Below are 25,730 nucleotides of genomic sequence, written 5' to 3'. Positions count from 1 at the left end.
TATGTTGAGCTGTGTCCACAACTGTGCATTTTCTTGGAGTTAAAGGTGGAGAAATTGCCAGGCCATGATGTATTCAGATAGAATACTTTCAGCACAAGTTTCCACTTACTTACAATGCGTTCCACACACAGATAGTCAACCGGGATATTTCTCCAAAGATTACATTTTGGGGAGGGAATGAATGGGTGCTACACAGCAGAAGCATTCAGGAGAGACAGAGAGAACCTTCAGCTACCTAAGTGTGATAGTTCACAAATCCCAAACAGAACTGGTGATGTCAACTTGTCAAAGAGAATCTGAGGAACACACTGCATAAATTGCAAACTTTATGATAATGGTTCTTAAACAAAGTCAAAGAATTTGAAATTTATTTCCTTCATTTCAACAGGTACTAGTAATTTTCTGATTGTAAAGGATTGTTGTTGTTGTTGTTTAGTGGAGTCCAACTCTTCGTGACCTCATGGACCATAGCTTCCTTAGGGTTTTCATGGCAAGATACGGAAGTAGATTGCCAGGCCTCTCTTCTGCACAGTTACTGCTGCTGCCCAGGTTGGGACCCAGCTAGGCTTGAACTCAGGACCATTTGCTTTGAAGTCCAGTGCTGATGCCACCACACCACCAGCCAGCCCAATTGTACAGGAACAATAGCATGAAATATTAGACTTTAATCTCCGAAGTTAGAATCATACATTTTATCTCAGACAGTGAACACATTTGCATTCCCAAACTCATGCCAGAGAGAAAATATAAAATTTGAATGTTTGATTTTATATTTTGACTCTTTTGTGTAAAGATAAGACCATAAGATATAGGAGCAGAATTAGGCCATTTGGACCATCGAGTCTGCTCTGCCATTTCATCATGGCTGACCCAATTTTCCTCTCAGCCCCAGTCTCCTGCCTTCTCCCTGTATCTCTTCATCCCATGACCAATAAAGAATCTATCAACCTCTGCCTTACACAAAAATGTGGCCCCCACAGCCGCTTGTGGCAAAGAATTCCACAGATTCATTACTTTCTGGCTAAAGAAATTCCTCCTCATCTCTGTTCTATAAGGGGCACCACTGTATTCTGAGGCTTTGTCCTCTGGTCTTCAATTCTCCCACCAAAGGAAACAGCCTTTCGATATCCACTCTATCTGGGCCTTACACAAAAATTGGCTGCTATATACTGTTTCAAGACAATTATTCAAGATCCAGTTATGAGAATATTATTGTGAATACTTTGAGGGAGATACAAGCTGGTCCTTGAAAATCAGGTGAATACACTGCTGGAAATCTGATATAAAAACTGAAAATCCTGGGTACACAACAGGTCAGGCAGAAGCTGTGGAAAGTGAAACGTTAACTCTTACACTAAACTATATACAATAAACTAATTCTACTTTCAGTCCCAGCATATGCATAATTTTTCGTGAGTTTTATCTAGATAACCCTTCTTTGTGCTACTCAGATCTTGTCTGGTTATCATACTCTTCAAATTCAGTTTTTATCCCTTATCATTTAGAGCGTTTAAGTTCATTGCTATACCACACCTGCTGATGTGCAGTATTCATGTGACCTAATTTATTGGAAATACTGTTTATCTCAATAATTCAGATCTGCAATTCTAGCAAATTGTGGTTGACTTCGGCTTTTAGTATGTGGCGGTTTGTAAGAAGAATCTTGTGGACTCTGTTATGTGATTAGTGCAAGATTCATGGATTATACAGCACTGAAACGAGACATTGGGATGTGGGGTTCGTGCTGCCCCACTTCAGCTTTCTTTTGTTCTCATCGAAACCTAAACCTGTCAGCATAACCCTTACTCCCTCTTGGCTATTAGGTTTCCCTCTAAAAGCACATTTGTTATTCTCCTCAGCTACTCCCTACGTTACTGAGTTCTCTTAATACTATCCATATAGAGCAGGAGTTCCCAACCTGGGGTCCACAGACCCCTCGGTTAAGGGTCCATGGCTTAAAAAAGTTTGGAAATGCCTGATACAAAGAATGAAAAGATTTAAATATTTTGTCTCTCCTAAGTCCTTGAAACAACAATCCAGCTAGTTTCATTTCCATCTCCTTCCCTGTGGATTATAAATTCTTCCTTTCCCAGTTCTATCCAATTTCATTTTCAAGGTGTTTCTCCAACTTTTTTGGGCAGTAGTCCAAACATTCAAATTGATAACAATTCATTGCATAAGTTTTTTTTTCTTTCACTCTTTCATCGAATAAAATATTTGATAACTTTCTTAAGTATCTGTTTTGGTTAACAACCCTGCTTCAGGTTGAAACAGTTTTATAGCACCCTATTTGTAAAGTTGTCCTAAGTAGAAAATTTTATGAGTGAATTCTGTGTCATTCAACAATTCAGTCAGAAACATATTTACTGTGTCTCCAGTCAGCAGTAGTTACACTTTATAAGAAATTTAATCCCTTCAAAATAGACTTAGTTTCTTTCACTTAATTATAAAGTTTCTAAGCATATCTTCAATGAAGTACATTTATATGTTGAAATTGAACCCTACAATTAAAGACAGACCAAATCTCCTTTGTATATATTAGACTGGCTCTGAGAGAATGAGAATTAAATATAAATTGCAGGAATCTGATTCAATAGAGAGGTTCATTAATGAATACAGGTGCTTGCAAGGTGAGTTTTTGTAAGCTTGAAATATTAAATAAGGATAAATATGACGAAGTGTATTGCATCTGAGCAACAGTGTTAAATTGAAAATTAAAACCTCGTGTTTCATTGAAACTTGATGCTTGTAACTACATTCTTTTGTAGTTGGTATTAAACCAATTTGTTATTCAGCTTGCAGAATAAATAATTGAGATGCTATCTGGGCATTTTCAGAATCAAAATCACATTTAATATCACCGGCATATGTCTTGAAATTTGTTGTCTTTGCGGCAGCAGCGCAATGCAATACATAATAATAGAGGAAAATATACCATGAATTGCAGTAAAAAAAATTATGGTAACAATGAGAAGAGAGCATGTCCTGGGTGATGAGTAAGATTTTTAGGTAAAGCCACAATATTGTAAGCAAAGATTAGCTACTTACAGATATCATGTATTGCATGAACAAAATGAGATGGCTAATACCATCTTGTCTCATGTTTAATGTTACATCCCAAGCATTATCCCATTATTGTGTCATTTATCAGTGTGAACTTCACAAGTTAGAAGTCACAGTTTGATTGGAGACAACACTTCATTTGTTTTTTTATTCCGTCAAGAGCTGTGGGCTTCACAAGGTGAGCTAGAATTTAATTGCCCATCCCTGATTGCCCTTGTGAAGATGGTGGTGAGTTGCTGTCTTGAATTGCTGCAATGTTTGAGGTGTGGATGTACCCACCACAGTGCTGTGAGGGAGAGAATAGGATTTTGAGCCAGTATTGGTGAAGGAACAGTGATATATTTCCAAGTCAGGATAATGTGTGGCTTAGAGAGTAGCATTTGTTACCATTGTTTCAGCTAGCATTGTTCCCATGCTTTTGTTATCTTTGTTCTTCTAGCTCAGGAGTTCCCAAGCTTTTTTATACAATGGACCAACACCACTATGAAAGGGATCTAGGGATCTGTAGATCCCAGGTTGGGAACCCCTGTTCTAGCTGGTAGAAGTGGTGGGTTTGGAAGGTACTGTCCAAAGAGTCAAGAATGTATTTTTATGCCATCCCATGTCTGGACCTTGATGAGTCCAATCACCTGGCTGTACCTCTATTCCCAGCACATGGGCAGCAATTGAGGACTGCAGACAGTATACCTGGCCAGGTACTGAAAACATGCACCAAACAACTGTCTGAAGTGTTCAGTGACATCTTCACCCCACACTGCTGCAGTCTGCCCTGCTTCAGAAGGGCAGCAATGATACCAAGTGCCCAAGAAGAACAGGGGAGCTGCCTCAGAGACTACCACCTGGAAGCCATCACATCTACTATGAAGTGCTTGAAGAGGTTGGTCATGGAAAAAAAAATAACCCTGCCTGAACATGGACCTGGCCTGCTGCTATTTGCTTACTGTTGCAACAGGTCTACAAACGGGCACAATGTCACTGTCTCTTCACTGTGCTGTGGACACCAGACAACAGCAAGACACCCTGCCTTTTTCCAAAAGTTTCCTTTTGGAAAGTTATTAAAACAAAAACTATGACACCTGAGAAGTTTCTTCCTTCAGGTAGTTTATCTAATCAACCACTCTAGTTCACCCCTCCCACCCACCTCTGTCTATTGCAACCATCACCCCATCCCTGCAATGCACTGTAAACACTTTAAGCCACATTTTATAAAATGCTGTTTACATTATAAATGCATGCTGGTATTTATGTACATTTTATTCTATATCTGTACTTTAACCTCTAAATTTATTTTTTATATAATTCTGTACTTATAATTGTTAAATGTTGTAACTTTTCATTGTATGTCGCATTCTGATCAGTACAACAGAGTAAATTCCTAAATACATGTAAAGTTGATCCTTCGTCCTTGATCCCTGAACATACATCAGGTTGTTGTTTATTGGTTACAGCTTTGTGTTCAATGCCATCATTCTCAATCACCAATCTTCAAAACCTTGGCTTCTATACCCCCCTCTGCAATCGGATCTTTGACTCCTTTATCCGAAGATTGCAGTCAGTGAGAATCGGTAATATCTAATCACTGACAATTAACACAAGCGGTCCTCAAGATTCACCACCCTCTGGGTAAAAAAAACACTCCTCCTCATCTCTGTTCTAAAGGGATGTCTTTCTGTTCTGAGACTGTGCCCTCTGGTCCTAGACTTCCTCACTATAGAAAACATCCTCTTCACATGCAAACTATCTTGACATTTCCATAATTGACAGGTTTCAAGGAAAGCCCCCTTCATTCTTTTAAAGTCCAGTGAGTGCAGATTCATACATTAACCCTTTCTTTCCCGGGATCATTCTCGTGAGCCTCCTCTGTCCGTCTCCAATACCAGGACATTCTTTCTTAGATAAGGGGCTCAAAGTTGTGCACAATATTCCAGGTGCGGTCTGACCAATGACCTATAAAGTCTCAGCATTACATCCTTGCTTTTATATTTTTGTCCTCTCAAAATGAATGCTAACGTTGTATTTGCCTTCCTTACCACTGACTCAATCTGCAAGTTTGCCCAAAGATATCCAACTCCCTATGCACATCTGGTTTTTGAATTATACACTTCTTTACACTATATTCCATCTGCCATTTCATTGCCCATTCGCCTAATCTGCAGACTTCCTGCTTCCTCAGTACTACCTTTATCTTCCACAGACTTGACCACAAAGCCATTAATTCTGTCATCCAAATCTTTGATATGTGATGTGAAAAGAAGCAGTCACAACACTGACCCCTGGTGAATACAACTAGTCACTGCAGCTAATCAGAAATTAATCAGAATTAGGTTATTATCACTGGCATGTGACGTGAGATTTGTTAGTAGTAGCAGTTCAATGCAATACATAATCCAGCAGAGAGAAAAAATAAAATAAAATAATAATAGTAAATCAGTTACATATATTGAATAGATTTTTAAAAAATGCAAAAACAGAAATACTGTAATTTTTTTTAAAAAGTGAGGTAGTTTCTAAAGATTCAATGTCCATTTAGGAATCGGATGGCAGAGGGGAAGAAGCTATTCCTGAATCACTGAGTGTGTGCCTTCAGGCTTCTGTACCCTCTTTATTCCCACACTGTCTCCTGCTAATCAATCAATCTTCTATCCATGTCAGTATCTTTCCTGCAACACCAAGAGCTCTTATCTTGTTTAGACACTTCATGTACTGCACCTTGTCAAAGGCTTTCTGAAAATCCAAGTAAACAACATCCACTGACTCTCCTTTGTCTATCCTGTCAGTTATTTCCCCAAAGAATTCCAACAGATTTGCCGAGCAAGATTTCCCCTGAAGGAAGCCATGCTGATTTCAGTTATTTTATCATGTGCCTCCAAGTACCCCGAAACCTCATCCTTAATAATGGACTCCAACATCTTCCCAACCTCTGAGTCAAGCTAACTGGCCTATAATTTCCTGTCTTTTGCCTTCCTCCCTTCTTACAGAGTAGAGTGACATTTGCAGTTTTCCAGTCCTCCAGAACCATTCCAGAATCTAGTGATTCTTGAAAGATCACTGCTAATGCCTCTACAATCTCTTCAGCAACCTCTGGGGTGTAGTCCATCTGGTCCAGGTGCCTGATCTACCTTGAAGCCTTTCAGCTTCGCAAGTACCTTCTCCTTAGTAATACCAACTGCACTCACTTCTGCCCCTTGATACTCTTGCATTTCTGGCATTCTTCAAGTGTCTTCCACACTGAAGACTGATGCAAAATGCCTTCACGTCATCTGCTGTAAGTCAGTGAAAATAAATTGATAGTAATTCTGGTGAGTTGCTGCAGTGCGTACTGTAGGACAAACTGCTCCTGCAAGTTGACATTGGTAGCAGAATGAGTGTATGGTTACTGATGAGATGTCTCTCGAGCTGGCTGCTATGTTCTGTACGTTGTTGAGCTTCTTGTGTATTGTTGAAGCATAGACACTGCATAAGCTCCACTACATACATCGTAGAAGTGGCTACTCCAGGGTCTGGTCAGTGATAGTCCTCAGGACAATGACAGTGGGTGATTCAGTAATGAGTGCCAGAGGTTGATTGCTCTTGTTATATATCATTAATAGGTGACATGAATGTTACTTTTCCCAGGATTTCAGTAATCAAACTAATTATTGGAGCTAGCTGTCCATCTTGGGTTGAAGGAAAAGCCAATGCAGTTCGTTTTTTTTCCTGCACAGTACGATAGTCATATTGTAGCATCATTGGCCAATCGAGGCTCTTTCATCAAGGAATAATGGTAGTAACATGAATCACAAAATCTGCATTATTGTAGTTGTCACCATTAAGCTTTTCTTTTGCTGAAGGCTATTTTTCAACAGTAATTACTTCTCTTGTGCACACAACCATTAATATTCATCAGTGAAAATGGTATGTATTAAAAAAAGAGTGTGGTAGGTGATCTAATCCAAATTTTAAAAGTCTGAGCAACACACATAAAAGTTGCTGGTGAACGCAGCAGGCCAGGCAACATCTCTAGGAAGAGGTGCAGTTGACGTTTCAGGCCGAGACCCTTCGTCAGGACTAACTGAAGGAAGAGTGAGTAAGGGATTTGAAAATTGGAGGGCGAAGGGGAGATCCAAAATGATAGGAGAAGACAGGAGGGGGAGGGATGGAGCCAAGAGCTGGACAGGTGATAGGCAAAAGGGATACGAGAGGATCATGGGACAGGAGGTCCAGGAAGAAACACAAGGGGGGGGGACCCAGAGGATGGGCAAGGAGTATATTCAGAGGGACAGAAGGAGAAAAAGGAGTGCGAGAGAAAGAATGTGTGTATAAAAATAAGTAACAGATGGGGTCCAAGGGGGAGGTGGGGCATTAGCAGAAGTTAGAGAAGTCGATGTTCATGCCATCAGGTTGGAGGCTACCCAGACGGAATATAAGGTGTTGTTCCTCCAACCTGAGTGTGGCTTCATCTTTACAGTAGAGGAGGCCATGGATAGACATGTCAGAATGGGAATGGGATGTGGAATGAAAATGTGTGGCCACTGGGAGATTCTACTTTCTCTGGCGGACAGAGCATAGGTGTTCATCAAAGCGGTCTCCCAGTCTGTGTCGGGTTTCACCAATATATAAAAGGCCACATCGGGAGCACCGGACGCAGTATATCACCCCAGCCGACTCACAGGTGAAGTGTTGCCTCACCTGGAAGGACTGTTTGGGGCCCTGAATGGTGGTAAGGGAGGAAGTGTAAGGGCATGTGTAGCACTTGGTCCGCTTACATGGATAAGTGTCAGGAGGGAGATCAGTGGGGAGGGATGGTGGGGATGAATGGACAAGGGAGTTGAGTAGGGAGCGATCCCTGCGGAATGCAGAGAGTGGGGGAGGGAAAGATGTGCTTAGTGGTGGGATCCCGTTGAAGGTGGCAGAAGTTACGGAGAATAATATGTTGGACCCGGAGGCTGGTGGGGTGGTAGGTGAGGACTAGGGGAACCCTATTCCTAGTGGGGTGGCGGGAGGATGGAGTGAGAGCAGATGTACGTGAAATGGGGGAGATACGTTTAAAAGCAGAGTTGATAGTGGAGGAAGGGAAGCCCCTTTCTTTAAAAAAGGAAGACATCTCCCTCGTCCTAGAATGAAAAGCCTCATCCTGAGAGCAGATGTGGCGGAGACGGAGGAATTGTGAGAAGGGGATGGCGTTTTTGCAAGGGACAGGGTGAGAAGAGGAATAGTCCAGATAGCTGTGAGAGTCAGTAGGCTTATAGTAGACATCAGTGGATAAGCTGTCTCCAGAGACAGAGACAGAAAGATCTAGAAAGGGGAGGGAGGTGTCGGAAATGGACCAGGTAAACTTGAGGGCAGGGTGAAAGTTGGAGGTAAAGTTAATAAAGTCAACGAGCTCTGCATGCGTGCAGGAAGCAGCGCCAATGCAGTCGTCGATGTAGCGAAGGAAAAGTGGGAGACAGAGTGAAGGAAAAGTGGGGGACAGTTTAAAAGTCTGATGAAGCTTTACATCTGAAATTAGTATACAACTTGCTTGATTTTATCGATCCGTGATCTCTTTGTTAGAAGTCTAAAGGCAAAATGCAGCAGATGCTGGAAATTTGAAATAAAAACACAAAATACTGAAAATACTCAGTTCAATTAGTAATAAAAAGAATTTATAGTTGATATGCTCTTTTCTCTGTTCATAGATGCTGCCTGGCCTTTTTTTCCAAAGACAAAAAAAAACAATGATTTGCATTGCATAATTCATACAATAAGTGGAATTGTTAATGTTTGCATACAATATTGAATATTGCGTAAAACTGTCTCATTTTTTGCTTATGTGAGGTACTGTAACCATAAAGAATGTTTAAGGCCAATGTAATCAAATGAAATCTTTACTAATTTGGAAAGATGGCTTCTATTAGAATTTGATGGTTTAACTAAATGTCCCCTGTGTGCTTTTTGTATTCTTAGCACGAACATCTTGATTCTTAATGAGCTAATTAGTTATGAGAATAGTGTATTGTAGTGCCATATAGCCTACATTAGAAGAGATTTTAAGTCCAATAACTTGACAATTTTTGTGAATTCACTGTGCTACCCTTTAGACTTAGACACTTGATTTGCACCAATACCTTTTTTAATGTTTCAGTTTCTGGAAGAGTTTAATATTTATAATGTATAAATTTGCCTAATTTATAAACAGGGACTTGGCATTAAAAGCCCTGGATTGGATGCTGAGGTGATGGAGAGAAAGCAAATTCAAATATAATATCTGTCTGCAGTAGTAACATCCATTTCCCACTTGAAAATGTTTACCCATTCCTTATCTTGTCATTTCTTTTTATGCATTTCTTTACTTTTAATTACTATTTCATTTATTTTATGTTTTCATATTTGTTTACCACATAGAAGGAAACTGGCTTAATGAACCTATACCAGATCTAAGAGTAATCCCATTCTGACACGCACGTTACTGTAACTTTTTAAATCTCACATGCCTAGAGGGCATGTGCTATCATGAGAGGCTGGATAATCTTGAGTTGTTCTCTCTGGAGCACCAGAGGCTGAAGGGAGATCTGATAGAGCTTTACAACATTACGGGAGGCATAGGTAGAGTAGACAGAGAGTATCTGTTTCCCAGTTTTGAAATGTCTAGGTTCAAGGGGCATGTGAAGGGTGAGTTTTTTTTCACTCAGAGAGTCGTGGATGCCTGGGATGCGCTGCCTGGTATGGCGGTAGAGGCAAACATATTAGAGATGCTTAAGAAATATCTAGATAGACACATGGATGCAAGGAGGATGGAGGGATGTGAACATGGTGTAGGTAGGAGGGATTAGTGTCTGGATGTTTCTGATATGCTTTTCAGCTGGCTTGATACTACATTATGGGCTGAGTGGTCTCTTCCTATATGCTCATTACATTTCCTTTCTTTCTCCTACCATCCCCTCACGCTAGAAATAATGTACAGTAACCAGTTAGGGAGGAAACCAAAGCACCTGAGGGAAATCTACATTATCACAGGAGAACAGGCAAACGCCACATAAAGAGTACCCTAAGTCAGGGTCAAGCCCAGGGCAGTGGAATTGAGAAGCATCAACATTACCTACTGCTGCACTAACTTGTTAATGATTTTGTGCCATCTATCATACTGTGCATGGCTTTGGTCCCCTTATTTAAGAAAGGGTAGAATTGAATTGAGGCTGTCTAAAAGAGATGAGAGGGCTGTCCTATTGTGAGTGCCTAAAGAAGTTAGGTGTGGGCACGTGGCCAAGTGGTTAACATATTCGACTAGCGACCTGAAGGTCGTGAGTTCGAGCCCCAGCCAAGGCAGCGTGTTGTGTCCTTGAGCAAGGCACTTAACCACACAGTGCTCTGCGACGACACTGATACCAAGCTGCATCGGCCCTTGCCCTTCCCTTGGATAACGTTGGTGTCATGGAGAGGGGAGACTTGCAGCATGGGCAACTGCTGGTCTTCGATACAACCCTGCCCAGCACTGCGCCCTGGAGAATGAAGACTTTCCAGGTGCAGATCCATGGTCTCGCAAGACTAACGGATGCCTTTATAAAGAAGTTAGATCTGTTGTCTTTGCGATTAAGAAGAATAAAGAAGAATCTTATTGAAACAGTATCTTAAGGAGGCATGGCAGGATAGATGTTGAGTGTTTCCACCAGTGTAAAGTGTCATGAACAAGGGGGCATTGTTACAAGAGGCAGCCTTTTGAAACTGAAGTGGGAGTATTTCCTCCTTGGAGAGAGTGGTTAGCCTGTTGTATTCTCTATCCCAGATGGTACTGGGAACTGGAACCTCGAAGAGGTTAAAAAAAGAGGCAGGTAAATTTTTGTTAGATAAAGAAATGCAGGGCTATGGAGATTTAGCACAGAAGAGGAGTTGAGACAGGGTAGATCAACCTCGATATTATTTAATAGTGGACCTGGTGGCTAATCCCTGCTCCTAATTTTTGTGTGTTCTCTTCAGAAGTCTGTATTTGGTGTTCTATGTTACACCTTGTTTCTGGTCTAACACCATGCGATACGAATCTTTATACAATTGTCTCATTTCCTCTAGGAGCTTCACTTCCCTCCACACTCCTTCACATCCCAAAGATGTGCTGGTTGATAGGTTGCTTGGCTGCCGTAACATTACCTCTATTATAGTTAACTAGCAGGAGAATCACAGTGAAGCTGACAGGCTTCTGGGATAGAATAGGTTATAATGGAATGTTATTGATGGTGTTTGTCTGAGCATTGGGATAGACTTGATAGACCAAAGTTTCTTCTGTATCAACGGAGAAAAGGAGATTGTCCGATTTCTTCTCTCCTAACTAGATTAAATTGCCTGTGGCATTCTCCCTTAAGATCAGTACCTGTAGCTGGGACTATTATACCTCCAAGATGGAAAACGTAGAAGCATCAGTATAGTATATATAGTACTTCAGTATATTCAATCTTGAGAGAAAGTCATTTTGTACAAATGGCCTTGGCATGTCTCCAAGTTGGAAAAAATAGGAATCAATCAACATCTGGGAATACCTGCAGTCAAAGGGGTTGACTTCACCTTCTGACAGAAGAATACTTATGCCTGTGAAAACTTCCTCCTGTAAAACAGCAGAAAAAATGGCCACAGCGGTGTGATTTTCATCAGTTGCTCAAATTATCTGCCAGCGTCGGATATTGATTGTGGCAGAAATTTGGGTTTCTATATCGTCACCACTGAGACTCTGATTTAAGAGCAACCTAGGGTGCAGGATTCAAAGCCCCTCACCCTTCCATTGATCAACAACAGCCTTCAGCACAAGAGTAGCACTGACTCAAAAATTAAGAACAAGCTAATTTATCCTAAAGGATCAAATTATTGTCCTGCTCCCTGCTGTTCTGTACCTAAAGTTCCGCCCATAAATGGCCAGAAATGGATCAATTAGTTTAATATAATTATTTATTTGGTTCTGCTAATTAAGAAACAAGAATAAAGTTCAAGTTTATTTGCACTCAACTATACACATATATATGTAGCTAAATGAAACAGCCTTCCTCAGGGGCCTAGATGCAAACACAGTGTATACAGTCGTGCACAGCACATCTAGTTATGATAGCACATACAGTCACAAAATAATATTAGTACAAGTCACTGAATGTGGAGGAGTTGATGTCTTTTCTTTCTGTATTTAATGGCTACCTGGAGTAGACAAATATTAAAGTTATATTATACATCCGTACTTTGACAATAGAATGAACCTTTGAACTGAAGCTTGATGGTGCAGGGGATGTTGGCCTGGAGCCATGTTTCTGCAAGAACAAATATGTGGCAGTTCCTCATCTCATGCTGGCTTGGCAGACAAAGGTATATCAAGTTTCCCCAAACCTAGCACAGATTCCAGTGCACCCACCATGTTTCTGTTCAGTTCCACTGCCACCATGCCTCCTCCCCTGGGTGGCTGTAATAGGTGATGCGAAGCATGAGGGAATGGTCTGCACAACAGTCCACACATCTCCCCCACCATTAGTCTCACCAATAAGCTACTGAGCTGTACGCAGTATTTTATGTTACCAATGTCCAACAGGGTCTTGAAATCACAAGAAAAATATTTGAAACACATATTTGCATGATTTGTTGAACCTAGAGAGGCAGCTGCTACCAAGAACACTCGTCCTGCAGGATCTCACTAATTAGTTACCATGTGCTGTATAAAACTGGCTAAAACGTTGACTGTACTCCTTTCCGTAGATGCTGTCTGGCCTGCGGGGTTCCTCCAGCATTTTGTGTGTGGTTGCTTGGGTTTCCAGCATCTGCAGATTTTCTCTTGTTTGTGTTAGGGAATTTCTAGACAAATTGTGAAAAGTAACAAATACAATTGTTTAGGTTTAAAAATACAGACAATATAAAGACTAGATCTTAAAACATTGGATCTGATATACTTCCTGATCAACAAATTTGATTTTCCTGTGTTAAGGCTTCCATTGTTTATCTGCTTGATTCAACATTCATCTGCATCTGGTAAACTCTACTTGTAATGGCTGTTGGAAAGGTACAGAATGAGACCAAAAATCTTCCATTTAGGAAAAGTTGGAAAGTCAATGATGTGGGCAAATAGATTCTTATTTCATTTTAAGGGTCTTATTGGTGAAGAACTGGGCCATTTCACTTTGGAACTGTCCTAGTTGGCAATATTAGAGGATGACCCAAAGAAGCTGGGGGGGTGGGAGGGGTGCACAGACTCCGAATGGGACCTGCTGTTTGATCTATTGCTGTTTGCTCCACAGTTGGTCAATCACTCCAATCATGTATCCGGCATCCTTCTGGTTTGAGGTTCCCAGCACAGCCTATGTGTTCCTAATCGTCATTAACCTCTTCATTGGTATCACAGCCACAGTTGCCACATTCCTGCTTCAACTGTTTGAACACGACAAGGTGAGGACTCAAGCAGTGTAAACATCTTGTATTCTCCTCCAGATTTTTCACATTGCCTTCTGATCCATTTTTCTATGGGGCAGGTCTGAGAACAGAGACAGAAATAGCCTGTGAATGCCTATCAGCAGTATATTAGGTTTATAACTATTGTGCATTGCTGTAGTATTTGGTTCATCCTATTAAGAAGTTAAAGAGTACAATGGTGGTCTGTGTTGTTCTGCCGAGCGTTGTGGGCATGCCACGTTGGCACCAGAATGTGCGGCAACACTTGTGGGCTGCTCCCAGCGCAGCCTCAGGTGTGTTGATCGCTAATACGATGACACATTTCACTGTATGTTTCGATACATATTTGTGAGAAATAAACTTGAATCTTGAAACTGTGTCCTCCTTTACAATCTCTAAATAGTAGATGGTGCATAAAATCACATCAGGGGACTCTTGTGCATGTGCAAAGAAGCACAATGAGCAATCATCTGGGTTTAAAATATCACTTACAATGTTAAAGAAAAATTTATTACAAATAGCAGTGAGGTCATGGTGAATTTAGTCTATTTTTGAGTGGCAGTGGTTGAATTATAAATATTGGCCAGGAAGTGGGAGGGAGCTTACCTCTTCACCTACGAGCAGTACTACAGGATCTTTTGCATCCATTTCAGAGGATAGGGGATAGTTTAATATTTCACACAGAGCAGCAACTCCTGGAAGTGTAGATGCAAAATACCACAAATCCTGGAGATCTAAGGTTGAAGAGAACTATGGTGGAACCTTGCAGCAGGTCTAGCAGCTCTTGAATAAAGTCAAGTTGAAAACACATTGACCTCAGACATTAAACCTATCATCTTTTCTTATCGGATATGAATTACACCTGTAATATTTCCATTATTTTTATGTTTTCATATTAATTAATTAATGTATTTATTGACTGAGGTACAACATGCCCTTCGAGCCGCTGTCACCCTATTTAACCTTAGCCTAATTACAGGACAATTTATAATGACCAGTTAACCCACCAACTGGTACATCTTTGTCCATGGGAGAAAACTGGAGCACCCAGAGGAAGCCTACACAGTCACGGGGAGAACATACAATCTCCTTACAACGACGGGAATTGAACCCGGGTCACTGGTACTATAAAGCATTGTGCTAACCACTGTGTTACTGCCGCACCACTGCAGCCATTCCTTGGTCTTTCACTGAAGCCTCATAATAAACCACATATTCAGGTTTCTAGAGTCGAGGACAGCACTGCAAACTTTGGACTCGTGACAGTACTGAGCCAAGGCAGTGATTTTAGCTGTGAGCAGGCCTTCGGTCAATCCATTTCTTTCTCACTTCCAGAAGCCAAATTAAATGTAAGGAGACTTCTGGTGAAATTATGACATTTGAAGATTAAAATAGGTTATATTGCTCATCAAGCCTCCTCTTACAATGCTTGAATTGACACTAATGTTATAATTTCACAGGGAAAGCTTTACTTCCACTCAACCATGTACAGGTATATGTAGAATGAACTGTAATTATATCTCTACTGCTAGTCAGCCACCCACTGAATAATTTGCATCTTTTGTGAGTAATGTTTATCAGAGTGAGACAGTTATTAACTGGTGTCCAGATGGTCGAAAATATAGAGCCACTACACTGTGAAAAATTTGGGATGTGAGACAATGGCTTAGACCGGGTAGATAGCATAACAAGATGTTTTGTGCCTGCAATGATGGCAAAACTGCAAAGAATCCATTGATATCTGGTACTTATCTGATTTTTAAATATGATTACAGTCAGGTTCTTTTTGCTTTTACGTGTTTTAAAAAGAGCACTTTGCAATTTCTTTGATTTGTTTTGAATTGTGTTTCCATCATAATTTAGCTCCTGTTTCTTCCCTTTGCAGGATCTGAAAGCCGTGAATGGCTACCTGAAATGTTGTTTTCTCATTTTCCCGAATTACAATCTGGGTCATGGACTCATGGAAATGGCCTACAACGAGTACATCAATGAATACTATGCGAAAATAGGTAATTCCAGTTGCCCACCTGACTCGAATAGTTCACCATTTTCAAAGCATGACTGGAAAATAAAGAGAGTATTTGTTGATAAAATATAGCCACATCAGTATTGTTATGTATAGCATACCCACAGCTATGGGCATCTGTATAGCGTGGTTAAGTTACAACTATACTAGAGTGTAAAATGTACTCATGGTAGTGTTTGATCTTTAGGTTTAACCTCAAATTGTTCCCATAAGCTTAACCATTATGTTTCCTGTGCTGGTTAATGAAAACACCGTTTCAGAGCCATCTGTTTTGATTTGTGGATTCCAGTGTTAATGTGATATAATGGAGATTCCACTTAATTCCTGTGTCACTGATCTTGGTGGGAAAACATTGGCTTGCCCGTTGACCCTGAGGGATCTTTATTTACTGGTTCCAGTAAGCTTTCCTCTTCAGAAAAGAACTGTAGAATTAGTAGATGTAGAACTGATCCATTGCATCTCAACAAGGCTCTGCTGGAATTTGCAGCCAAGGACCAGTAGCCAAACACATCCCTGGCATCCAGCCATTCATTTTAAAATATTTATTGCAATATTTAAAAATATTCCAGACCCTTGAGCCCAGCCGTGCCCTAATTTAATCCTAGCCTCATCACGGGACAGTTTACAATGACCAATTAACCTACCAGTGGATACATCTTTGGACTGGGGGAGGAAACGGGAGCTCCCAGAGGAAGCCCACGCAGTCATGGGGAGAGCATACAAACTCCTTACAGGCAGTGGCGGGTATTGAACCTGGGTCACTGGTACTGTAAAGCGTTGTGCTGACAACTACACTACTGTTACTGCACTCTTGTCTTCTGGTTTGGAAGGTCGAGCTGTAAAATCAGAGCTGATCAGGAAAGAAGGTATTGCTTTACTCACTGACCTCATCAACACAAGGAAAGATTATGACCAGTGCTACAGTTGATGTATTTGTCAGTTCACAGATGCACAGTCTATTTCAACCAAACAATTAAATATTTTGCTCATCTACTACTCTGGAAATGTTGAGATGGTGGGAGGTGAATCTCTTCACTCTGTGCTACGTCTTCCTGAAAGGTCAGGGTCATGACAAGCTCATGTTCCGTTGAGATTAAAAGCATTTTGCCTACATACCAAACTTGATGTAAGTGCATAGACACAAAGCCAGGATTCCTTATACAGTGAAGTATCAATTGATCTAGCTTACATTGGCAATTTCATGCATTATCATCTTATTTCTGTTGCTTTGTATTCACACCTGGATGGTATGAACGCTATTTATCCTGCAGAGAGGTCTGAATTTGTCTCTAATGGTTAAAATTTCTCTCTGCAGGTCAATTTGGAAAGATGAAGTCTCCCTTTGAGTGGGATATTGTGACACGAGGGCTAGTTGCAATGACGATAGAAGGGTTTGTGGGTTTCTTCATCACAATCATGTGCCAGTACAATTTCTTCAGAAAGCCACAGTAAGTTTGTTCTATATCATATCACCTATAGACTCCTGTATCATTTAGGCTTGCAACTTCAGAGGAGGATCACTGTGTGTCTTCGAATTTGATGTGGAGTTACTCTTCAGTCTTCATGGTACTTAAAAAAAAAGAACAATTAAACAGTGTCTTTCTTCCGCTTCCGCATCCTTGGATGCTACAAAAGTTCCATTATCATCAAAACAAATTTAATCAAGGAATTTGTATCAGTGGAGATTATTTAAACAGGGTGGAATCAAGTATATATTCTTGAGTTCTTTCTTGGAGTGGATATTTCAAAGGTGGTTATATGATACATTCGGAGTTGAAATTGTAGAATTGTTGCAGCATTGATGGAAACTATTTGAGTCATTAAATCTTATAAAACTTGCCCATTCCCAATAATTCCCATCTCCTTACACTTCCCCTGTGGCCCTGCAATTATTCTCCCTTAAGTGGCTATCCACTTTTATTTTGTAAGCTCCTGTTGACTGCTTCCACTTCCCATGCAGTCCTGAGTTCTAAATCTCTGAGATCAATAGAAGCTCTTTTCCTCACTTTCTTCCCTATATCTTTCACCTGCCATTATTAATCTCTTCCTCAATCTCTCTGCCTTCCCCCTCCCCCTTTCCCCCTCCCCTTTCCCCCTCCCCTTTCCCCCTCCCCTTTCCCCCTCCCCTTTCCCCCTCCCCTTTCCCCCTCCCCTTTCCCCCTCCCCTTTCCCCCTCCCCTTTCCCCCTCCCCTTTCCCCCTCCCCTTTCCCCTCCCCCTTTCCCCCTCCCCCTTTCCCCCTCCCCTTCCCCCTCCCCTTCCCCCTCCCCCTCTCCCCCTTCCCCCTCTCCTCTCCCCCTCCCCTCCCCTCTTCCCCCCTCCCCTCTTCCCCCTTCTCCCCCTTTCCCTGTCCCTCCCCCTCCCCTCCCCCTCTCCCCTCCCCTCCCCTCTCCCCTCTTTTCCCCTCCCCCCCTCCCTTTGCCCTCTCCCCCTTTCCCCCTTAACCCTCCTTCCCCTCTTTTCCACTCCCCTCTTTTCCACTCCCCTCTTTCCCACTCCCCCTCTCCCCTCTCCCCCCTCCCCCTCTCCCCTCCCTTCTCCCCCTCTCCCCCTTTCCCTGTCCCTCCCCCTCTCTCCTCCCCTCCCCCTCTCTCCTCCCCTCCCCCTCTCTCCTCCCCTCCCCCTCTCTCCTCCCCTCCCCCTCTCCCTTTCCCCTCCCCCTCTCCCTTTCCCCCTTCCCCTCCCTTCCCTCTTTCCCCGTCTCCCCTCTTTCCCACTCCCCCTTCCCCTCTCCCCTCTCCCCTCTCCCCCTCCCTCCTCCCCTCTCCCCCTCCCCTCTCCCCCTCCCTCCCCTCTTCCCCTTCTCCCCCTTTCCCCATCCCTCCCCCTCTCCCCTCCCCCTCTCTCCTCCCCTCCCCCTCTCTCCTCCCCTCCCCCTCTCTCCTCTCCTCCCCCTCTCTCCTCCCCTCCCCCTCTCCCCTCCCCCTCTCCCCTCTTTTCCCCTCCCCTCTTTTCCCCTCCCCTCTCCCTTTGCCCTTTCCCCCTTACCCCTCCCTCCCCTCTTTCCCCCTCCCCTCTTTCCCCCTCCCCTCTTTCCCCCTCCCCTCTTTCCCCCTCCCCCTCTCCCCCTTTCCCTGTCCCTCCCCCTCTCTCCTCCCCTCCCCTCTCCCTTTCCCCTCCCCTCTCCCTTTCCCCTCCCCTCTCCCTTTCCCCTCCCCCTCTCCCTTTCCCCTCCCCCTCTCCCTTTCCCCTCCCCCTCTCCCTTTCCCCCTTCCCCCTCCCTTCCCTCTTTCCTCATCTCCCCTCTTTCCCACTCCCCCTTCCCCTCTCCCCATCCCTCTCTCCCCGCGCCCCCTCCCCCTCCCCTCTGTCCCCCTCCCCTCTTTCCCCCTCCCTCCCCCTCCCCTCTTTCCCCCTCCCCCTCTCCCCTCTTTCCCCCTCCCCCTCTCCCCTCTCCCTCCCCCTCTCCCCTCTCCCCTCTCCCCTCTCCCCTCTCCCTTCTCCCCTCTCCCCTCTCCCCTCTCCCCTCTCCCCTCTCCCCTCTCCCTCCCCCTCCCCTCCCCTCTCCGCCTCTCCCCCTCTCCTCCTCCTCCTCTTCCTCCTCTTCCCCTTTCCCCCTCCCCCCCTCCTTTGCCACTGCCCCTCCCCATAACTGAAATATATTCTCTTTGTTTGCCTCAACTAAATCAGTTTTGATCTCAGAACCTCAATCAAACTTCATCTAGATCTTCTTTGCTCTGGAGAGAAGAATCCCAGCTTCACTAGTCCAAGCTTAGTGCTGAAATCCATCATTCCCAGTAAATATTTTCTGCATTTTGACTTGCGGGTCCTAGAGTGGGGTGAGCAGAGTTGAATGCAGCATTTCAATTTTGAATTTGTTTTATATATGGATGTACTGTAATCTCCTCATTTCTGGACTCTGTTCCTTTATTCGTGAAGTTCACAATCCCCATATCCTCATACTTTCCCAATACTGTGCTTTTGATATGTCCAACATTTTTAAAGATTTATGCACCGACATATCCAAGTCTATCTGTTCCTGCACCATCCTTCGAACTCTGGAATTAATATTTTATCTTTTACATACACCAAAACTCCTAGGCAAAAGGGCAGGTTCAGAACAAATTTATTTATGCGAGGCTGGTAAGTCAACCAGGAAGAGGCATTATGTTCCACAGGCACGGCAGTTACTGTAATGGGATGATAGTTGATACTGCAGTAAAAGGACTTCAAAGGATTTCTTCAGACTAACCTTCATTTTGATGCTGTCCCTTGTATTTGACAGAACAACCATGCTTTGATAGTGCCAAGATGTTGTTGTACTTGGTTTGCATTACCTCTTTTGATGCTTCTTCAGTCAATGGGCTGACTCCTACTTCTAGTCCATCTGGTTGTACATAACCCCTCCTCTTATGTTACAGACGCCTGCCCGTTTCCAACAAGCCAATAGAGGATGATGATATTGATGTGGGGAATGAGAGGAGACGTGTGCTACGAGGAGATGCAGACACTGACGTTCTTAAAATTCAGAACCTGACGAAGGTAAACAACAGCAGGGAGAACACTTAAAATTTAAATAGAAGAGTATGTTTCATTTTTATACTGCCTTTTATAACATACAAATGTTAATAATCATAGAGTTCAAAGGTGCAAGAAAAGGCTGTTTGTCCCACTGTGCACTTGCAAGCCAACTGTGAGTCTCTATCTATTTATCTGTCTAGCTATTTATTTATTTATCTATTAAGATACAGCGTAGAATAGGTCCTCCTGGTCCTTCAAGCCATGCCACCCAACAATCCCCCTATTTATCCTAGCCTCTTCATGGGACAATGTACTTCTTCGGCTATCCATCGATTTTCAATGATGACTGAGGCCTGGGCAAGGTTGTATGGAAGACCGGCAGTTGCTCATGCTGCAAGTCTCCCCTCTCTGCGCCACCGATGTTGTCCAAGGGAAGGGCATTAGGACCTTGCTTGATACCGGTGTCATCGCAGAGCAATGTGTGGTTAAGTGCCTTGCTCAAGGACACAACATGCTGCCTCAGCTGAGACTCGAACTAGAGACCTTCAGATCACTAGACCGACTCCTTAACCACTTGGCCACGTGCCACACTAGGACAATGTACAATGACCAATTAACCTACTAATGGTATGTTCTTGGACTGAGGAGGAAACTGGAGCACCTGGAGGTAATCCACGTGGTCACGGGGAGAATGTACAAACTCCTTACAGGCAGTGGTGGGTATTGAACCCTGGTCGCCTGTCCTATAAAGCGTTGTGCAAGCCAGTACACTACCATGCCTCTTTTGAAGCTACCCAGTCTCTGAACTTGCACCATTCCATTTACTCAGGAATCAGTCACCGATCACCACAACCAACATTGTTGACAAACTTGCTAAAAAAGATGCTGCCACTGTTTGCCAAATTATCTGCTGTCCCGCAGACCTAATGCCAGCTGTCTAACACCTCCCTCTGGACCATGAAGCAACAACTAAGCATAGGCTATTATCTCCTAGACAGACATTGACTTCCTCAAGAGATCTTTCCTTCATATCCTTAACACTAATATTGCAGTTTGTCTTCATGGCTGTTTATCAGTCTTTGTTTATGTATAGTTTCATAAATTATATCGTATTTCTTTTATTTTTCCGGTAAATGCCTGCAAGAAAATGACTCTCAAAGTAGTATATGGTAATATGTACATACTTTGGTAATAAATTTACTTTGAACTTTCCAGACAAAGGCTGTTGTTCCCCTCCACAAATGCTGCCTGATTTGCTGAATTCCTTCAGCGTTTTGTGTGTGTTGCTCAAGATTTCCAGCATCTGAAGAACCTCTAGTGTTCATGATTTGTGCCTATCACCTCTAAACTTTCTGCCACCTCATCAATTGACAGTTTCCTTGTCCCAGCAAACTTAATATTAACTTCGATCCTACCATTCCAGAGTGAGGTTGTGCTTAAAACTTTTCAGTTCTTCCTTGAAAGGTCACCCAACTAGTTCCTCGTCAGTACCACCAATCTTCACTTGGCTGAACTTATCTTCGAACTGAATGACTTCATTAGCTCCACAGTGCTATGAGAATCCACATGGATCCAAGCTGTACCTGTCTCTTCCCAGGATAAGTGGTCCTGTTCTTGTGTGTGCTGGTCAAGTCTCCTCTCCCACTCATTGATGACGAGATGACGTTAGTTCCTGTTCTCAATAAGAACTGAAATGTTTTGTCACATCTGCCGTCAACTGCCACCCATTTACTCATGCCATTTCAGCACCATTAAGGCAAACCCCTACAACCAAACTATGAAATATAATGTTACTGTGAATAGTTGAGAGTATAATTCACTCTTGCCTAAGAGAGATCTCCAAAAGACCAGGGGAAATAAATTACTTATTTTGACCCGTCTGTGTGAAGTCCCCAGTACTGACCTGTCAGATGCACAAGGCAGTCACACTGAAATAGGCTTCACAGGCTTTCCGTAAAGCCTGCCCGAAAATGACTGGATCTCAGACCCTGCACATGCAACTGAAAATTTCTCAAAGTAGTGTCTATTTGTGTTGGACACCAGCACATCCAAAGTTGCTGCTTCTCGGAAAGCCAGGTACACCAAAAACCTGGAATGAATATCCTGGTCCTGGTGATCCCTGCCACGTGTCCCTAATTTCTAATTTTATTTTATTTTAAATAAAATTTGTATTGTATTATACATAAAATCCTGTCATGGCACAATCCAATTTCCTGATCATTGTCACCATAATAATTGTTTAATTATTCCTGTGATAATATCAAGAAACAAAAATATATCACACCTGACAGGGCTGGTCTCCATGTAAAAAAAATTCCAGTTAATACTCAGTAGGCTGTGCGTGTTCTTCCCAGTGAAATGTGAGATCAAGATGAACTGAAATTTAAACAAGTGAAAATCTGCAGATGCTGGACATCTAAGCAACACACACAAACTGCTGGAGGAATTCAGCAGGTTGCTGAGTGGCCTGCTGGGTTCTTCCAGCGTTTTGTGTGTGTTGATGAGGTGAATTTTGTTCTGTTTCACTCTAGTACTTGATTAATCTGCAGGTGTACAAGTCTCGGAGGATGGGCCGTATCTTGGCAGTAGATCGATTGTGTACCGGTGTGCGGCCAGGAGAGTGCTTTGGCTTACTGGGAGTGAACGGAGCAGGGAAGACTACAACGTTCAAGATGCTGACTGGGGATGAGAGTACAACTGGTGGAGAGGCCTTTGTTAATGGAAACAGGTAAATGATGACAGTTGCTTGCCACAGTAAGGCAAGGAAAAACTGTTAGTAAATACCCTTTAAACTTTGTATCATTAATACAGCCCTAAAACCTAAATTTCACAGGAAAAAGGACACTTTATCTATGGTCATGCAAGGCAGGAATGTACGACACTTATCTTCTTGTTTGTTTGTTTCAGCATTCTTAAGGACCTGCTGAAAGTCCAGCAGAGTATTGGCTACTGTCCACAGTTTGATGCACTTTTCGATGAGCTCACTGCACGGGAACATATGGAGCTCTACACCAGATTACGTGGAGTCCCCTGGAAAGATGAAGAGAGGGTAAGGATTGGGAGGAGGCTCCAGATTTAATTTAATGCGAAATAATGTTGATAGAATTTACAACACCAAACCAGGAAATTGTGTTCCGGTTAGTGACCTTTTCAATATCTTGGCTCCAAAGTATTTTTATGAGGCTTTATTTTTACAATGGTTTGAAAATGCCAGTGAAATTCTCCCAATACAAATATTTTCCTAATACTTTTATTAAAAAAATGCTCAAGGTGCCATCAGAATGAATAGAACGCAGCACTTCGTGGTATGCCCTGGAAGCAGTGAACTAATTATCCTCAAGTGGTTAGGAATTTTTTTTCTCCCAACAGTGGATTACATTTCTGAAAATAAATATTTCTGTACATAGGACTATAAAGAAAACTGCTTCCACCAAATTTACTTGTCCTGTACTGGTCAACGCTGACAGACTTGCTATTGATTTTCCCCTCGAGCATTATACATTTCCTTCTTGTTAGGTACATTGAAGATCTTACTCCAGTAGATTCTATTACTGCAATCCTGCAGAAGCCTCAGGGAGTCAGGTAGAGAGCAACTTAACTTCTGTGTCAGTTGGTGCTATTGGAATGGCAAGATTTTCCTTGTTTGCTGATCTTCCTATAGATGCTGCTTGGCCTGCTGCGTTCACCAGCAACTTTGATGTGTGTTGCTTGAATTTCCAGCATCTGCAGAATTCCTGTTGTTTGCGTTTGAAACGGTCTACTGATAGGTTTGTGCTGGTTGGTGAACCTACTCCCACCCATCTTCATGAATTCCTTTCAGTATACCCTTCTGCTTCCTCCCTGAGCTTACATAATTTCTTCATACGTATGCCAGTGTTATTTGTCTCAACCTTTTCACGTGGTAACCTAACGCACACTTGGATAAAGAGGCTCCTGCTGTTCAAACAGCCCCATTGATGTGTGGGTTGGTACAATAATTGCCTCTCTAAGTTGCTCCAAATGAGTAGATGAGTGGCTGATTCTGAAGAGGGTTACTGGGAATGTGGCAAGAATTAATTAGGTTTAGATTTAGTGTAAATAGGTGCTTATTGGTCAGCACAGACTTGTGGGCTGAAAATCCTGTGTGCTGAAAGCTGATTTTAGTTACACGACAGTTTGTTTCATTTAACGTGATGTTACTCAGGAGCAAACCAACTAAGAGATTAAAATCTCGCGTCATTTAGCCTCAGTACTAAGAATTTGCCCCTTAAAATTTGTATTGATTTAGAGACATGTCTAGAAGATACTGCAGAATCTCAATTGATGGAAGCAGCGATGACTCATATAGCTCCTCAGCCTGCTGTACCGTTCAATAAAAGTTTGCCCCAGCACCAACTTCCTGACCAGAGAAGTCTAATAGAAGTTTACAGAATATTTATGGGGCTTGATAAACACAATACAGGGAAGATGCCTGCATGGACCAAAGGGTCAAGGAGCACAGGTTAGTTATTGGAGTGGAAGGTGTAGAACTGAGAGGACTGAAAGTCAGAATTTTTTTCCACTGTACTGTGGAGGGAGACACAGTCACGGAGCTTATTCAAAACAGAGTGCAATATTAAGAGAATCGAGAGATGTAGAACAAATCTTCTCCCAAGCTACAGTTCTCTTGCAGACTGCATCAGGTTTTCCTCCAGGATTTCCCTGTATTTTGCTGCATTCATTTTACCCTCTACCTTCACAAGCTTTCCAGGATCTGCTGCAGTGAAGCATCCCCACAGCATGATGGAGCCACCACCAGGCTTCATGGTAGGGATGGTGCGTTTTTGATGATGTGCGGTGTTTGGATTATGCCAAACATAGTGTTTGGTCTGATGGCCAAAAGGCTCAGTTTTGGTTTCATCAGACCATAGAACCTTCGTCCAGCCGACTTCAGAGCCTGCCATTTTCCCATAAAGCGTTTGATGGCTCTGGACCTGAATTCATTAGAATTCAGAAGAATGAGGGGTGACCTTATTGAAATGGTGAAATCGTGACTCACCTTGATAGAGTGGATGTGGAGAAGGTGTTTCCTATAGTGGGAGAGTCTAAGACCAGAGGACGCTGCCTCGGAATAGAAGGGCAGGCGTCCTTTTAGATCGAAGATGAGGAATTTCTTTAGCCAGAGAGCGGTAAATCTGTGGAATTCTTTGCCACAGGCAGCTGTGGAGGCTGAGTCTTTATTTATATTTAAGGCAGAGGTTGATAGATTCTTGATTGGTCAAGGCATGAAGGGATATGGGGAAAAGGCAGGAGACTGGGGCTGAGAGGAAAATTGGATCAGCCATGATGAATGGCAGAATGGACTCAATGGGCCAAATGGCCTAATTCTACCCCTATATCTTATGGTCTAAAGCTGTGTGATGAAGATATGGGGGATAGTGCAAGGAAATGAGACTGAAGTAGAAAATTTATCCAGAATCTTGATAAAACGTGAAGACCAGAGGGTAAGGTGGTCTGTTCCTGTTGCGATTTCATATGTTTTGTTTCCATGTTCTACCAAATTAAATTCAAGATTGTCTAATGTCATTTCCTTAAATAAGTGTAAAGGAGAACGAAATAATTGTTACTCCACATCTGATGCAGCACAAAAATACACATAAGATGAAGGACACAATAATTTTTTTAAAATACACAAATATAATACATAAGATAGCCTATATAAATAGATTAATTGTATGTCCATGAAGTGATGCCTGGCTGTACATAAGGTGAGTGACAGAAAATAATGTAGTAGTGGTGGAGTGAGTGGCTGGCTGCTTTTGAGTCAGGTGATCCTGGCTTGGATGCTACCAAGCTTC

At 42.6% G+C, this 25,730-nt stretch overlaps 1 protein-coding gene across 2 annotated transcripts in view; it reads left to right on the top strand.

Moving 5' to 3' along the window:
- abca2 (ATP-binding cassette, sub-family A (ABC1), member 2) overlaps positions 1–25,730 on the top strand; it is a 583,930-nt gene that overhangs the window by 490,107 nt on the left and 68,093 nt on the right. For both annotated transcript variants that reach the window (XM_063073801.1, XM_063073800.1), the window contains exons 37-42: positions 13,278–13,425; positions 15,314–15,437; positions 16,770–16,902; positions 19,815–19,935; positions 22,464–22,642; positions 22,822–22,963. In XM_063073801.1, coding sequence (XP_062929871.1) covers positions 13,278–13,425; positions 15,314–15,437; positions 16,770–16,902; positions 19,815–19,935; positions 22,464–22,642; positions 22,822–22,963 — 847 coding nt within the window. The remainder of the gene's footprint in view (positions 1–13,277; positions 13,426–15,313; positions 15,438–16,769; positions 16,903–19,814; positions 19,936–22,463; positions 22,643–22,821; positions 22,964–25,730) is intronic.

The sequence above is a fragment of the Mobula hypostoma genome, chromosome 21 (assembly GCF_963921235.1).
Source record: "Mobula hypostoma chromosome 21, sMobHyp1.1, whole genome shotgun sequence".
In the NCBI taxonomy this organism is placed as follows: Eukaryota; Metazoa; Chordata; class Chondrichthyes; order Myliobatiformes; family Myliobatidae; genus Mobula; species Mobula hypostoma.
The sequence above is the reverse complement of the archived record's forward strand: the minus strand, read 5'-3'. Positions and strand labels throughout refer to the sequence as shown.